The sequence below is a fragment of the Thunnus thynnus genome, chromosome 11 (assembly GCF_963924715.1).
Source record: "Thunnus thynnus chromosome 11, fThuThy2.1, whole genome shotgun sequence".
NCBI lineage: Eukaryota > Metazoa > Chordata > Actinopteri > Scombriformes > Scombridae > Thunnus > Thunnus thynnus.
In genome coordinates, this window is record NC_089527.1 from 22005388 (window position 1) to 22023322 (window position 17935).

General features: G+C 38.6%; 1 protein-coding gene across 12 annotated transcripts in view; it reads right to left on the bottom strand.

The window, feature by feature from the left end:
* Positions 1 to 17542, bottom strand: part of LOC137192832 (uncharacterized) — a 31332-nt gene extending 13790 nt beyond the window's left edge. The window contains exons 1-10 of one of the 12 annotated variants that reach the window (XR_010930639.1): positions 16169 to 17153; positions 15735 to 15882; positions 15230 to 15394; positions 14952 to 15079; positions 14494 to 14793; positions 14218 to 14299; positions 14024 to 14140; positions 13523 to 13659; positions 13251 to 13314; positions 5830 to 13088 (exon numbers count right to left, since the gene is read on the bottom strand). Coding sequence is in view for 2 of the 12 variants with exons in the window: in XM_067603800.1 (XP_067459901.1) it covers positions 14024 to 14140; positions 14218 to 14299; positions 14494 to 14528 (234 nt within the window). In the remaining 10 variants the exon portion in view is untranslated. Of the gene's footprint in view, positions 1 to 5829; positions 13089 to 13120; positions 13315 to 13522; positions 13906 to 14023; positions 14141 to 14217; positions 14300 to 14493; positions 14794 to 14951; positions 15080 to 15168; positions 15395 to 15734; positions 15883 to 16168 lie in introns of those variants that run through there. The other 11 variants (XR_010930645.1, XR_010930644.1, XR_010930643.1 and 8 more) reach the window with 11 other exon arrangements.
* Between the last annotated feature and the right edge of the window lie 393 nt (positions 17543 to 17935).

The following is a 17935-nucleotide window of genomic DNA, read 5'->3' on the forward strand; positions in this document are numbered from 1 at the left end:
TTCATTTACCAACAACCCACACTTTAAAGCTGCTCAGTTATATCAGCTATTTCCCGTCTCTGTTGCACAAAGTTATTGCATGACCTCGAGTCAAATGACAGGAACAAGCACTCTGTTCAAAGGAAGTGAGCGCACATCCTGTTAACGTCATGGTCTTGTGATCATTGTGCCATTTCACTGAAGGAAAAAAAAAAACAATTAGTGTGCTATTTCACTGGACACAAACACCTGTTTAAAAATTGCCACGGCCTAACAAAAGAGACAAGGAAGTTGGAGGATTACCCAGGAAGCTTATTCACTATTTCCACTGAAGTTTTCTCTCCAGTCTGTACTGAAACCCATCTGCCTGTAAAAGTGCCTACAATAATGAAGCAGACCTGGCAGAAGCTCTCAAGGGGCTTTGAGCGGGAAAACCCTTTCACTAACAGTCTGGAGGCATTGACGTAAGAGATGAAAAAAACTGATGGGCGGACGGGGGCTCCCAAAATGGAAAAGCTTCTGAGTCAGAACAACAATGTACACTCTTCCCATCATCTGGCACAAACACAAGTACACACACACATATAAACACATGCGCAAATGCCCTAAAAATGCGACGCTTGCACGCACAGGTAAGTATGAATTCCTCGGAGAGCCATTTGTCTTATATTGTATTACTGAGGTTTTAAATTTGCTGCATTAAATCAAACACACCACACAATATGCCACCTAGCTGCTAGAAATATGATAGAAACTTGTGTTTCATAGCAGTTGTGTGAGAGGCAATACATGCTGCAGAGTGATCTCACTCACACACTGTGCAGTACTCATAGACATACGTGTCGGAGCTCACGTTACACCTCTGTGACAACAGAGACCGTCACAGTTACATAAGCTTGTAGTTTGCAAGGTCACTGATAGCAGAGACTTAGCTGTTTTTGAATGCTAACAAATTTTGTTGAAATGATGCTGTTTTCTGCCAGAAAACTAATTGTTGTCAGTTGATTATCTACATTCATATAGGAAACACTTCTCCAAAACAACTTACATTTCTTTCCCCCACATAAGCACTGTGAGAGCAATTTATTGTTGTCTTGCTAGGGACACTTGTGGACATGAGGGGCTGGTTATTGAGGCTACGATTAATGAGCAACCCACTCTATTATCGGAGCCACAGCCACCCCTTACATTAGCATTACTTGTACTAGTACTCCACTTTAATCCTGCTTTAATTGATGGCCATTTGTGAGCAGCACAAACACAACATTGACATATTTTTACCTTAAACAGTTGACACAGTGTTTGTCATAGCAAGTAGTTGCTCATTTAAACATCCAGCAGACACAGAGCAAAGTGAAAAGTGAAACTAGAACATCTGGGGTTTCATAACTAAGCCAAAAATGCAGCTTTGGAACATAAATAGCCTTTCTCAACAGTTGTTGTTTACTATATGTTTTGAAACGATATAATCTTATGTTAATATCATGTTTATTTCTGTTTTTTTACAGCCTTTAACAAACAGCATTTCCCATAAGCCCACCAAACACCATCACAGGTTTAATGTTCAGTAGACATGCCAAGATCATGGTCGAGTCGAGGGGTTGCTGTTAGTTTTGACATGTCTCTAATAACATAAGGACAGAAAGGCCCGAACATTATATGGACGTTTTTAGACAGCAGAGATTACAACTAGAAAGTTGACAATGACATAAGAGGAGAGTGTTAATGAATATTATGGATATGGAAAAAAAACAAGTTACTATGACATGAGTATCTGCGCTGCTGTGCTGGTAAATTTTTATTTAAAAAATTACATTTTCAGGTTAACTGTCGTTTTTTGTTTGCATAAAGTAATTGTTGTTTAACTCTGTCATGACATCATGATGGTTTCAACTTCTGATAGCAACTGCTGTAGTGGATGCCGATTTCTCTGGAAAGAAGAGCTCATGAACACGCTTCATTTTTTCAGAAAGACAGATGAAAGAAATGCTGAATGAGAAAGTGCACTGAGTTACAGAAGCTAACGAAACAGCGACTAGACCAGATGTGACATCATGACTCATTATCAACTTTCCTTTTATAGTCCCAATCAACTCCTGAGAAAAATATTAGACTCTTTAGCCAATAAATGCTTGATATGCTCACCAGCTAGTCGTTAACTTTGTCTATCTGATGGTTGGTGCTGTGCAGATATCGTGTCTAGCGGGTTCATGAGAGCTATTTGGATGAAAATAGTTGGCTGCTGCAGCCGCAACAAACCAAAGCCAGTCTTGCAATACCAGACATCGGAGATCTCCGCCTACCGAAGTCTGGGGATTTCTAAATGCACGGTAGTTGCTTGAACAGCAGCGAGAACAGACACTAACAAACCTACGCACCTTATATTTTGTCAAGGACGCGCCTTACTGGAAATGATGCTTTCCCCCGATTCTCCTCCGTAGCACCAATATGAAAGGCGGCATAAAGACTTTGGATTGGTTCTGCAATGCAGGGTTTTTTAAAACTCTCTAATTGAAACCTGGGAGATCGTCCTCAGTCTCTATGAGCGTAGCGTTTAAATACTGAACTGTGAGTCTAAACCAAAACAGTAAAGTTGTAGGCCGTAAAACCAAAATAACAAGCTAAAGGACACTAAACGCTCTGTAGAGCGGATAGGAAGTCAGATGCAGAGTCAGATACTTCTCTTTCTATAGGTTTATCACTATGACCAACACCTTCCACATAATATATAGTCATCTGGTCCAATATTAACATAAAAAGATTGATAAGAGCAACTAATCTTAGGACCACACAGTTCCCCATTCAAAAATTTAACAAAGTAATTCTCTTTACTCAATGAAATATTGGATTGTGCAGAATTTTGAATTTTAAAGGTGGAAAAGAAGGTTGATTACATGGACTAAAATGCCTTTTAGATCATGCAATAAGCCATTCACAAAGGCCCAGAGTTAATCTGTTAATGGATGTCTGATTTAAAAAACATTTTATACTAAAGCACCGTGACCCTCATATGAAGTGCTGAAATGTGTTGCCAGGCAGGCAACAGTGAAAAGCTGCAGCGGCTACTGCTCTGAACTCGGGGTTTCATAACAGAAAAGCCTGACTGTCCCTTGAGAGACACCTACACACAGCCTGGAGAGCAGTGTCTGTCTGGACGAGCTGACACGGCAGCACAGTCTGACTCACAGCAGCTCTACAATCCATCTAATGCACCACCTCTGTCTTTCACTGCACATCAGCATCAAACCCTTCTCAGAGGCACGGCTGGGTTTGTGCATTAGTGTACGCGTGGGTCTGTGTGCCAGTGATCTTTTGCACTGGTGGTTCTCTGCCCCAGTAATCTCTTTCTTTAGATTCTCTGTGTACTCCTCACGCTGTTAGATCCACCCATGATTTTCACATTTTCAGACTCTCTTGTCTGTCTGGCAGCTGCTGGGTGTGTTTAACCACTAACAACATGACAGTACAGGTCTGTATGTGCTTGGCTGCTTCCTCTCTCTGGCTCACAAAGCTATTGTTAATACTGTTCACCTTCAGGGTCAAAGCAGGTTAAAGACTGTGTTGTATTTATTGGGACCATGTACAGTGTTAAACATAAATGTTAACATTTGATGTACTGTACCAGAGTTAGCTTAAAGCTCATTTTCATCTGCAGCCCCTACGATTAAAACATGTAACAGCACAATAACAAACAGTACAAAGCAAAAAACACACAAGACACATTATACAAAATACAAAGCTACACACAATAGCACATCACATACACCCACAATGTCAATTTAAGTTGAACTGAAATTCAAATTAAATTTTACCACAAAATGAGCATAAATTTCCTCAGTGTACATATTTGGTCAAAATTATGATTATGTAATTAAGAAAAATTTAGAAATGTAGTTTTATTTACTACATTGCTGTGACAGCGCTCCTACATTGGTGTTCTTCAGGGAATATCAGTGCTGGAACTGTTTTGGGTGAAATATTCATTTGGGCAGGCACTAAAAATAGTTCAGTTCAAACAAACACAAAGGCAGAAAGTTACAAAGCAATTGTTTAACTAACTCTAAACAAAACCCAGGGGATTTCTGAGTGTAGGCTTGTTACCAGTGGTTAGTGCTAGCAAGTCAGCTATGAACACACGGCATTTAATGAGACAGCTTCTGAACAGGAAGAGTATTTGGTTTGGTTTTTTTTTTCAAGTAGGGGCTCCCCTCACCTCAAGTGGGAGTCTCTCTACAAGATCACATAGGGAAATTTTGTCTGTACAACCATGATACAGAAACTGTAGAGTAACTCATACTTGAGGATTCTTAAATGTGGTTTTCAAAATCAGATAAATTAGATGTCATGTTTGCATATGAATATTCAAAGAGTTTTTTGGAGGGAGGTTGGCTGCTACAAGTGTTCTCTCATCATTTTAACATTGGTACATGTTTAGCATTGTTCAAATTATAATTTGTTAAAACTAAACAAGTGAAATAATTAAGAAATAAGGCAAGTTGATTAACAAGCTTCACTGTGTTTTTCTCTTTTCTGTAGAAAGTTTTACTTATTGACTGTTGTGTTCTGTTCTTCACGGTTAAAATTATGTTATAGTACAACTAGACAAGCAAGCAAGGCTAATGAAAACTAGCCTAGTAATGCCTTCAACTCTCTCCGTTGGTAAAGTGAACCTCTCCTGCGCCAAGCTAACGGACCACATCTCTGTCCACTCAACACAGAGAAAACTGGTAAGAACAAGCAAGCCGACCTCCAAATTATCAATGTAACGGAGCGTAACTGACATATTGAATATATTGTAATAACTGGATTTCAAATTGTAATGCCTTACTGTTCTTGTTAATAAAAAAAGTAATCACATTACTGTGACGTGTTGCTACGTTAGGCTTTACTGCAATACTGTGTGCTGAGATTACAGGACTACCTGTCACTGAGTTTTTACGGTCTGGGTCATATACTGTCACCACAACTGACCCATAAAAAAACAGGCAGCTAATGACAGCTACACTCCCTTCTTTCAGTAATGTGGGACGAACACTGAGTGTACACGAGCTGCCGCTGAAATAACAGTCACAAAAATTAACATCTGGCGGGGATCAGTGCTTATGTTTCTTTCTAGCCTTAAATGTGACTAGACCTATCATGATAACTACTTCTGTTGGACAATATGTGATAAATGATATTATTGTAATTTTAAGTCCATTTTATGCCACTGATGTAATGATAACATAATAGCATAATAATTCAAGTACACCCTTTCAAAGAGCAGTGAACTTTGAATCCTGAAGAATATCCAGACATTGGAATTAACGTGGAAAAATATTTCCCTGAGTCACAAGGTTAGTTGGGATTGCCTGCACACGGCTCCCACCCCTGACATCACATGTGAACATGGAAGTGGGGGAGGGGGGTGTTTATTTGGAAAGATGTAGGAGTCTTGGCAACTTGCCTCGATGTTCATCGTTCGTGTGCGATAAACGTGTTTTTGTGAATCCCCTGAATCTCTATAACAGATGTAGAGAGCAAAATTTGCCTAACACATAGAGCCATGGTGGTCACATTTATGAGAAATACATGAGGTTGAAATAAACCGGAATTTTCCTTCAACAACAAAGATTTCATTGGAAGTTCTTTAAAAGGGCCAAAACTACCCAGCGTGTCCTTCACACTGAAATGTTTTTAAATTTGGCTGACATCTGGAGCAGAAACAGAGACGTGAGTATTCAGCATTCAGTCTCTCCAAAGGGACACTTAGAAAATGGGAATTAATAAACACTTCTTGGCAAATGACACAACTGTATCCCCCTGCTCGCCCCCCATCCCCCCCCCAATAAAGTGCAGAGGTTAGTTTCAAACCGCTGAGCTCCCCCGAGGGACCTGTGTGTGACGCAAGAGAGAAATCAGAGCAAGCAGCTGCTTTGCCCTCCATTCGTTTGACTTATTTTCTCTCTTATTCAATAATTCAATCACATATTCTCTTTGCATGCCTGTCTATCAATCTGTATTCATTCCAGCTATCAATGCCTGCCACCGACAAGATTTACTTTTATCTATTTTCTTCTGTAACTGCGCAGAATGATAAAAGTGAGCCAGGACATGAAGCAGAGAGGAGATAAGAGAAGGCAGGGGCAGGGGTCTCTATCGTTTCAGGAGATGACACGTGTTTGATTTATGCGTTTTGACGGAGGAATGACGCAGAATGAGAAAATTAAAACCAGGACGTGTTCTTTTCCTCTCCACTGAATCCTGCTCCCACCTCACAGCCTAATAAAAAACCCTGTGATTCCTCACAATGTTCTCCATTGTGCTGTGTTCCTGTTAGCTAAAGAGGCATTTCCTATCATGGATCAAACCCTGGATCCCCTGCACTCCTTTCCTGAAAGTAATATGTTATTAAGGAGAAAGTCATCTGAGCAGGAGTCGCAGTTGATTTGAGATAAGTCCGACCTTCACCAGGTGCACTTATGCAGAAAAATGATTTACTGTGTTTGAAAGAACAAAACTCAACTACAAACACATAAACAGCTGTTTGTTAATGTAATGCTCGCCTTTGGTGCAAGCATTGGAACAGAGGTATGAAGGCGCCAGGTGTGGAGTTGTTTCACTTTCACTCTGAGCTAAGATCATTTTAAATATGTTACTCACATACAGCTGTGATCACACAGGAGCCCAGCAAGAGGAGAGAGACAAGAAATGTTGAATTAGTCCAAAAAGAAGGAGGATGCTGCATTGCCTGCTTTATATTTACATTATAATTACATACAGTATATGTGAAAGCTTGGATTTGAATCCTGAATTAGATTTATATAAAGTGTATAGACATTTTAAGTGTTCATTAATTTATTTGTCAACTATAATTCCTTGTGAGATATCTGTAACTGTTGTATAAACAGATAACGAATGATTGACAATGGAAATATATGAAAACATATCCTTATAATTTTTAGTAATATTAAATCTGATATTTTGTATTAATTATATCTAATTCTTATATTTATTAAGGATCTGGTATTATGGCCTTTTTTGACTCATTTTTACAAATATCGAGTCTATTTTAAATATATCTGGCATTTTATTCACCAAATGTTATTTAGATTTCTATAATATATTATCTTTATAATATTGTCTTTATAACATTTTCTTTACTGTATAATATCTTTCCTGTGTTATGTAATCTGTGTTATCAGTCATTCATGAAGTGATTTTACACCAGTTACAGATGCTTTGTAGAAGTATTTATAATTTTTGACAAATATGATAATACTTTAAATTGTCCTTATACATATTTCTGCTTACTACTACATTATTAAATGTTTATACACTGCTTATAAATGGGTTAAAGGGATTTTAAGTACAAATTAAATACTCATAAACTACATTCAAGTTGATCAAAATAAATTGGTTGTTTTGGGATCTAAAGTCCAATAAAAAAAATAATCAAGTTGCACAAATTGGATTGGTGAAAGAATTCAAAGCGAAAAATTCCTGTGACATTCAGGTTACCAATGAGAAGCAATGAAGCATGGAAGTATTTGATCAGATATGTCAGATAGATATCTGTCCTATCAGGTTATATTTCAAATGATAAAGAAAAGTTCAGATGAGGGGGAATTCAAACCACATCAGCTCTGCTTTCAGATAGAGCATTAAGGAAAAATTTTTAATGCTATAAATACAGTGACATTTAAAATTCAACATTAAAACTGCTAGAATCAAAATATTTATATAAACAATGGATCAAATGACTACATGTAATGTCAAAGGAGTTGCTAATAGTGACAAACCAACCTTGCAGTTCCTCAGAGCTGTGTAGCGTCTGTCAGTTTGTTGTTTGGCTTTACGGCCAACTTAACCATTTTCATTCACTCTCACTGCATCATCATTATCAGCAGGCAGCTCTAAATATCCACTGTACGCTACCTGATCAGCACCAAACGCAAGACAAACAAAGTTAGCGACTAGCTGGTGAACATAGTGAACAGATATTTCCCTCAGAACAGAACAGAATCAAATACATTAATGTATTCACCAACACTTTACTAAAAGTCCTCCCATTTAGCATGTATAAGCAGTATATAAACATTTAATATATGGTTTATAAGACAATATAATGTAGTCATAGGCAGATAGAAAGACATTTTATATCACATCATAAGACATGATAAGACATAATTTATATTATTATTATTTACTGTTATTATTCATTACCAGTCTCTCCTCGTTGTTGACAAATGCATTCATAAACACTTAGTGTGTTATAAACCATGTATTAACTGTTTATATAGTGCTTATGAATGCTAGATAGGGGGACTTATAATAAAGTGTTAGCATATGGGTTAGTGCTTAGATTTCATTTGCTTAGATTTGTGTGTGTGTGTGTGTGTTGAAACATTTTTCATTGATTGTTTATACAAAAACAGAAAAGGTTTCTGGGTTTGAGTTTTGAATTGGGTAATTCTTCAAAAAGATAAGAGTGTAAACACAGGCTAATAGTTCCCCCGAGAATCTTTCAGAAAAGCTCCTTTCAACTGTTAATGGTTTCTTAAAAGGCCTCTTTTGAAACAGTTCTCTTTAAATATTTTAATTACTCCTTCAGGCATAGCCATTAACCACTATGGTTCATTGAAAGACCGATAAATTTACAGCACATCTCTGGTGACAGCTGGAAACACGTCAAAAGCTCCACCTGGAACATATTTATTCTTTAAGATTTTCATCTTTCAGACTTTATTTACTCTGTGCAGCTGTGAAGTCCTTGTTGAATTTTGCTCGCAGCTTTTAAATCTTTTTTTTTTATACAACAGAGCAAACCAGCGGAGACTTCAGTACAGCACACACAGTTCTATGTTCAGGCTATACAGATACTATACTATACAGATCTGTGCTATTTTCATCCCTATTGATTGATCCCAAAGAGGAACGGCCATGACCATGATAACAGCTCAGAGCCTGAGGCATTTGGAGCGCTGACGCAAGTGTAACTTTTGAAGCGAAGGGTCGTGATCGCAGGTGCCATGACCCAGTGACTCCACTCCAGTGAGTTAGATAATGGTGGCCGGGAGGTGTGATGGGCCGTACCAGCAGGGCTGTTACTGACACTGGCAGTGGCACCGAGGGACAAGAGGCCGTAGGCAACAGCCCAGTGACGTCCTTCGTCACTGCCTGTAGCTGTGCACTGGCTCAGAAAATGATGGGGTTAAATTTGTGCCACATGTCATCCACACCACAGTCTGTGTGTGTGTGTGTGTGTGTGTGTGTGTGTCATTGTCAAGCGAGTGCTGACAGGCACTTGTGGCTCTCTGCATCTCTCATCTGATTTTAAACACAACAAACAGAAACTAGGACACAGTGTACTAACATTGTCTGTCAATGATTTAAGACTTTTTGTCGTGACGTATTTGAACTGACATGTTTTGTGAAATTTGGGACGCAAAAGCCACATCCTGTATAAAGAATTAAATGTAACCGTGCACATGTAAGCAGCTCAGTATGCTGCTGTAACAAGACTCATGCTAGCAGCTCTGTGAGGCCCGTACAATGAAGCTTTAAGCTACATGCTAACACATCTTAGCTTAGCACGTTAGCATGATAACACAAACTACAGCTGAGAATGATGGGAACATGATTAGTTTTGAAGATATTTGGTCATAAACCAATCTATTTGGACAAATTATAATTTAACCTGATGATGGCGCTTGAGGAAAGTTTAAGGCATCGCCAAAGTTTCTACAATTCTTCCTGAGTGGGACATGAACGTAATAAATTTTATGGCAATATATCCAACAGTTTAGAGACATTCCACTCCAAACTGGAAATGTGAACCAGCACTGTGAACATGCATGTGTACCTGTTTCACATACACCGTTAGATATAGACAGTGCAAGTTGTAGTATAGCTACATAATTATTAGCACGGCTTAATATAACTTTCAACTGGTACTGTGTGTATATACATGGAGGTATGTGTGCATATGAGTATCTTCAAATGTTTTACAGTTTAATTTTTTTTTGGTAAATATGAAAGTGATTTCCCATAAATTATATGGTTAGAATTTTGTATGTGTGGATGTCAAGTCATATCAAGTTTTTTTTTCTTTTATTTATATAGCCCAATATCACCAATCACAGATTTTCCTCAGGTGGCTCTACAATCTGTACAACAATACAACATCATCTATCTTTAGACCCTCAATTTGGAAAGGAAAAACTCCCCCAAAAAGCCTTTAACAGGGAAAAAATGGAAGAAACCTCAGGAGGAACAACAGAGGAGGGATCCCTCTTCCAAGACGGACAGACATGCAATAGACCAAGAAAGCAAAATTACAGTACGTAAAAACAGGATTTTCCACATTTGTCTCCACTATGTGTGGTAGATACGTAAACTGTAACACATTTTCCAACCCCCTTCCTTTGTTAGTTATTTTTCTCTCTTTTATGTCTTTACTTACTATTTACAGTACAAATGTATGGATGTATACAGTTTAAGGGTATTTTAAATGCTGTATGCTGTTTAAATTTAAGTGCTAGTATATATGTGCAGTTTTTTTTTCCTTTCTTTCCCTCCGTCCCTATTATTCAAAAAAATATTTTTGGAAACAATCTCAGAGCATGTGTTTACATTCTGGGAAATGTCAAGCACACAGTCTATGGTTCAAACAGGGTTGTGCGTTCTCTCATGTAGCCTCAGTTTAAGTGCTGTTTGAACAGTGGCTACGTGTGCTTGTCAAGTGGTCAGTGAGCATAAGGGTCAGGCTCAGTGGTTTCCCATAGTATGAGGGCTGATGACCAAATCAGGGAGAGGGAGGAGTAAGAAAGACCAGGATGGAAAATACAGAAGAGATAAAAAGTGCTGCTGACATGCTGGGGGAAAACTGAATGCGCTGTTTTCCACATCAGAGAGGCTGGTGTAAAGGTCAGGGGCTGATTTGGTTGTTTAAAAGAACTATTCTGTTCCTTCTTCAGAAAATACCAAGATATTTTTGCTCTCTTGTTGTAATCTTGCTCCATAAGTGTTTCTCTGTGATATTTTCCTTTTCGGCACAAAACACAAATAGAAACTCACAGAAGTTTCATATACAGTATGACTGTGATACAAAGACAACCAAAGGACACGTACCTGACTGGAAGACTGTGTGTAATGAGTTTGTCATTATCTGAGTTATTTGTGTGGTGACAAATAAAGCTTTATCAGTGGTTCGTTAGTGTCTAGTGAGCCTATTGTATCCTCCTTATCAACTAAATGAATCGAATGTTCTTGGTATTTCTATATTATTTTTGTGTCCTACTGACTTCATGATTACGTAAGACAACCATCATGTAATAAGAATGTTCTGCCACATATGGATGTGATTAAGTGATTAGGATGTCACTGGTCATTTTGTTCATATGAGTATCCTGTGTTGGGTCCAAATATTTCTAATAAAAGCTTAAAGTCACTGTGTCAGGGTGCAAGTGCTTTTTTTAAAATTGTATTCTTGTTGATTTGTTGGCATTCAGCACTCATCCTACTGAGGTTTTGTGGATGTGCTCATGGTTATTTTAGCCTAAAGCTTCAACATAAATCATTAACTCTATGGCTAATTAGCCATAACACAGATTCTCAGCTAGTGATGCTGAAACAACCTTTGAGGCATTTCAAACAGTGGAATCATTGCTCATAGCTTTAGTATATGTGGGCGACATTTAACGCAGTCAAATGGGGTAGGGGTGAAACTGGGATTTGTCCTGCCTTCACTTTTCTGACTTTCCTACACTTATTTACTTTCTTCTATATCTTGTTATATCATATCTGTCCGTTAAATATAACCACCAGCAGCCAGTTAGCTTAGCTTAGCACACAGACTGGAAACAGGGAGAAACATCTGGCCTGCAGGAGGTAATAAAGTCTGCCTACCACCCCCAAAGCTCACTAATTAACATGTATATGGATTGTTTAATCCTTGTAAAAACTACAAATCACACAGGGTTATTTGTAGGACTATTTCTTGTCTAGGACCAGTGACTTTCTGGAGTCTCCACTGGTGCGAGTGCGTAACAAACCCTGGAAGAGACTGTGTTAATTAAAGTTTTAGAGATGCTGGTAGATGGACTTACCATTTAAACAGAGCCAGGCTATAGTAGCTGCTGGCTGTAGCTTCCAGATATAAGAGTGGTACCCATCTTGTCATCCAACTCTTGGCAAGGAAGCCAATACGTGTATTTTCAGAAATGTCAAACTATTCCTTTAATGTAATGAAAAAGAGACACTCCTTAGGAATAAAGTATGTTTTACAAAGAGTCCCTTCAGACATGTAGTTCAGAGACTACTGAATCATGCAGACAGCTCTGTATAATGAAAGATACCAGATATACATGATGAAGAGTTTGAGCATATATATATATATATATATATATATATATATATATATATATATATATATATATATACATACATACACACAGTAATAAACCAGTGGTTCCCAATGTTCCTCCTTCTGTATTTTGTTTCCATTGTCCAGTCTTGTTAATAGTCTTGTGACCCTTTGGTTTCATCTCATGATGCTCTGTAGTAAACCGGTGTTCTTTGGTAAGTAAAATAGGTCATTAGGTTCATTAACAAAACAGGCTTTGTTCCAGGAGGTCATTTAATGGGCCATGAGCCCCCCTCTGCCTGAGACGTGAAATTAAATAATTATCTGGTTTTAAAGGTCTTTTTTGGCGACTTAGAATTCACCCTCCTTGATTTGTGTGTTCAAGGCCCTGAGTCTGAAGCAAAGAATTTACCTCCAATTTGGTAATTATTGTCAATAGGCAAAGGAAGCACTGAAAGGGCTGAGAGGGAACTGGACGTGCGTCATTCTTAATTTCCCAATGCACCCACTGTTTTTAATCACCAGTCACATAGTAGCAGCGATGTGTGGTGCGTCAAATGATCGCATTTGCTGAAAATGGTTTCATTTTCTGATTGCGTCAAGGAGCAGTCAGATCTGAGCAGCTGTCCGTCCAAACTAAATGAGCCAGATCAAGAGGAAATGAGAAAAAAAAGTATATATATTTATCTATTCAGGAAAAAGAAATGCATTGAAGTATATGACGGGCACGGAAAACTCAACAGCCCACTCCAGATTTAGTGACCTTGAGACAGAGAGAGAGAGAGAGAGAGAGAGAGAGAGAGAGAGAGAGAGAGAGAGAGAGAGAGAGAGAGAGAGAGAGAGAGAGCTGAGTGTTCAGCAGATTTCTAAACCTTGAAGTTATTGCTTTTAAATCATATACTTGACCTTTTATGTTTGACTTTACCTATTTGAAACTTGAAGACAGTGAACCATGTGCAGTTCTCCAGGTGAGAACACTCATTTCCTTACTGTAAGTGCAATACAAACTTTGTGAGTAAAAAGGTATTAACAATAATTTTATTAATGTAACCCCCACCCCGTCACTGTGGACATCGTCATATGCCAATTCTGTATACATCGTTTTGCGTTGTCCGATTTTTATCAATGAAGTTTGGGCTGCTGTGTTACACTGTATTAGTTTTAGCCATACTCATTCTTTGATCATCACATATTTACCTGCTGTACATCCCAAGGAAGGAGAACCCAGTGTGCTTTGGCGCAAAGTGCAGGATGAGGGAGTGATAACTGCCGAACATCCTTCACCAGTGCTGTTCTAGTAGCTACACTCTCCAGTTTAACTGCTACAGCTGATCCTGTATAAACACATATTTTGTTCTGATGATAAGGCATGATTGTATGATCACAATCAGGTGTGATTTGTATAACACCTTGTTCGTGATTTTTTACTCCTTATCTTGAAAAAAATCTGTTGGGCTGAAAAACCAGATATTCTCTTTTATGAAATAACAACACAAGCAATTCTTAGCACACTATGTGTTATATATTGATGTGTTATATGTTATACTCGGTTCCAGCCACTCCTTGTTCCTTGCTTCTCCCTCCAGAGGTGGATGAGCACAGCAGGGAAACGCAGGATAAGAAAATGTAGTTTTAGCTGTAAATATTGTCAGTGCCAAGATTTTGTGGGTGTACATATCTGTTGTTGCGTGTCTTTACCTGCCGATTTCTGTCTGTGATGAGGGCTGACAGTTGCATCTGTTGCTCCTTAAGAAATTCTATGCTGCGCTTCAGACCTTCTACCTCACACCAGGTGCTATTTGGGACCTCTGAGCTCTGTAAAAAAACATTCGGTCATATCACTAACTGTGTTATCACACAACTGATTTGCGTGTCTGATAACATCAAATTACCTGGACAAAGTGAAGATCCCAAACCTTGTTAATTCTGTCCTTGATCAAAGAGTAGGTGCCATATTGGCCAGGAGAGTCTGACCTATGAATGTCAAAAACATTTTAATTAGTTTATTTAACAGGGGCCAAGCACAACACAAATGTTGAGCCAGAGTTAGCTATATAGCTAATTTACATCTGTGGTCAGACATTAAAGTACAAAAAGTGATACATTAAAAAATATCATATTGTTTTGACCTGTTTTCTATATCAATGATACAAGCCGAAGTGTACTACCTGCAGTCAACAGAGAGGATCAGCCCACCCCCCATCTCATTCAGATCTCTGACAATCCCTGCCTGTTCATTCTGTCAGGCCTGTACGATGGTAGGAATTGTGTAAAGTCGTTGATGGTGGAAGAAAGTGCTGGCACTGATGCACTGAAGCCCAAACAGCTTCAGCATTCTTATGATCTGGGTAGCCATGCAACCCGAAAAGTGGATGGCACCACTCAATAAGAGGTTGCAGGCAGGTATTTTTTCGGTGCAGCACTAGCTGGTTCTGCTAATAACGCCCATGCCCACATGTTGTACAGACCTAAGAGATGTATAAGACAGGCAAAAAATTACCTGTCTATATCATAAAAATAATAAAGTATATAAATAGATCAATACAAAAACAAAACAAAAAAAAATAAACAAACCCTAACCCAGGTTATGAACTTCCTTTTTCAGAATTCACAAATACCCTCTTACTTGCTTTATTTTTTACATAAGTTCCCTCCTGCTGCTCTCTGTTTCCCTGGGTTTCTCCACAACAGGCAGGGCAAATGTTAAACAAGGACATCAGCTGGCTTTGGCACACAATGAACTTTTCAGCAGCACTGAAAAAAGAAAAAGTTATTATTTCTGACTATGACACAATTTGGTGACACATAATCTATCTAATCTAAATTAAAAGAAGAAGTCATACTAGAGGCCAGGGGGAGATTCCTGAAATGGCTCTTTTTACAGTTCCTTGTCAGATGACTCACTCATTTCTTCCTCTGGGATCCATGACATATCACCAGCTTCGTCAATGAAAACAGAGGAGGATTCATCATCGCTGTGTACAGCACTGGCCAGTGGATTTGATGTTCGTTTCTCACACCTTTCTGTCTGAGTCCCCGCACTCACCATCGTGGGCTGTACCTGGACAGCTAGGATAAAAAAAAAGAAATCTACCCTATATAATTGTGCAACATTATACATTCAGTGGCCACTTTAATAGGAACACTTGTACAATCTAATGCCATCTAATACAACAGCTCTGTCACAAAATCTGCATTTATGAAGCTTATAATGTTCAATGTTTGTTGACATTCGGTCTGAATGTGTTAGTTCAATCATATGTTAATCATGGAGGTCATAGTTAGTGTTGGAGTTGTACCAGCCTGCATCATACTGAGAGGTTTTTCTAATATTTTGCCCTCCTACATTATGTAAATGGATGTGTGGCATGTACAGCTAATTCTAGATGTAAGAGTAGTGTTACACTACCTGATGAATGATGTAAAGGCTTGAGGTTACACTGTGAGCCAGAGTGAAGCACAGATGGTTGAGGAGCCAGTGGAGAGAATGCCTCTTCATCTGGGTCTACATGCACTGCAGCACCGGCTATAGGTACATCTGTAGTATCTCCCAAATCCTTTTAACACACCAACATTACACCACATGAAAATAAATTACAAATATATTAGCTGTGCAAACAAAGTCACCAAGCTGTAACTAATATGTAAACAGTACAGTATATTAACAAAATGCATTGCTAATGCTAGCTAACATTAGCCATTATACCTAATTAGCTGGGGGGGGTTACAAGTTAGCTAAGTTGCCTTACAACAATCAACACGTATCACACGTTGCGTCTCATTATTTAAAAACATTATTTTGACTAATTTGGAAGCTGGCAAACGTTAGAAAACAATACTCACGGTGCACAGTTCACGTTTTCGTCGAGCTGAATCTCTGACGGATCCGTGACCATTAGGCCCGCCGGCGGCAAAACCAGAAGCTGCTGCTGATGGCGGACCTGATAAAACCGCTGTGTGCACTGAAAGAACCGCGCCAGCATTGAGTCTCACCCGCTCCTGGCATTGGCATCCCATCCTGAACTCCATCATATGGCTAGGCTGATAATCCTCTGGTCTAAAATGAGCGCCATATAGGACTGCGTTTATAGTATCAGATGCCGAAGTGAAGTCCCGCCTCTTCACTTGCATAAAAGGCACCCAGGTACCAAAGATAGCACCGTTCCTTTACCTGTTAGGAAAACGGTGGCCCCGATGTCCTGACAGGCTGGAGTTAGTGCAACCAGCACAAACACAATAATTTACCATAATGATGATAAATAAATGCCATAGCAAACTACCGAAAACAGACCAACTCACTTTACCACAACTGCTCAGACCGTAGACTATGAAAAAAAATATGGACGTAGTCACCGCTAGCGAAAAACAGGCCTAAAACCGTTAAAACAAAATGTACTCACCGGAAAAACTGATCATCCGACTCATTGATGGGTCTTTTATTACTATCAAACGCTAGACTGTTTTTAGGCGACCACAATGTTACAATTAACTTCAGAGAACTGAAATCATGCTGTGAAATAGCAGCAGCTACGTCTATTCGCAATGTTATCGCCGTGGTAGCGACTTGTCAATCAAAACGTAGCCACGCCCTAAAGCATACGCTGCTTAATCGTCAAATTTAAATTAAATGGGACCATAATTTACGAAGTGAACATCATGCTGTATTGGAGAAGACTTGAAACTACCAATCGAGAACATAAACTCATTAGGAAACAGTTTACTGAGGTAATAAATCAAGAGAGAAGTAAGGTCATTTTCTCATAGACTTCCATACAATCAGACTTCTTTTTGCAGCCAGTGGAGTCGCCCCCTGCTGGCCATTAGATAGAATGCAGGTTTTTGGCACTCGCCTTTGCCTCACCTATCTATGTGTCTCTCAGTCACTTCAGCCTACAGAAAGTTTTAGAACTTAACAATAAGTGATGTTTTTAAAAAAACGTGTAAAGCATCAGGAAATATTAATCAGTCAGATTTAGTTTTTGTTGTGTATTAAAGAACATTGATCTGTTTAGTAGAACTGGACTTTTATTTTAGAGGTTGGGACCCCACCAGGGGTCAGTAAGAAACATCTGAAAGGTCACAAGATGATTAACAAGATTAGAAACATGAAAAAAATCTGTTTATTTTTTCTGACTTTTCTTTACATTGTTGTCATTGTGAAATCCTGGATAACTGTACTTCTTCGGGCCTCTAAAATATTCCAATTAAACAATCTGAAAAGGCAATATCACTTTTTTTATGCAACCTGTGGCAAGAAAGGTTGGGAACTACTTAAACATCTTGAAAGTAATTCATAACTTATGCTGTATATTTACCTGAATCAGTAACAGTTGAAAAGACGGGCATCTTGAGATTTTTTTTATGTCAATTATACTAAAATCAACCCATGAGTAATGTATTGTTTCAGGACTCTAAATAGGAAACACAAGTTTCAAAAGCTGTATCTTTTGAATGACTGAATCACTGACAGAGGGAAGAAGTGTTTGACTCAAACAAACATCACCATTTATGTGATTGTTTCCACAACAGTTGTTTCCAACTCAGTTTGATGTACTGTTTGCCTCAAGTGTCAGACTGAGACATATCATTATTACTGTGAGTTAGTAAGTA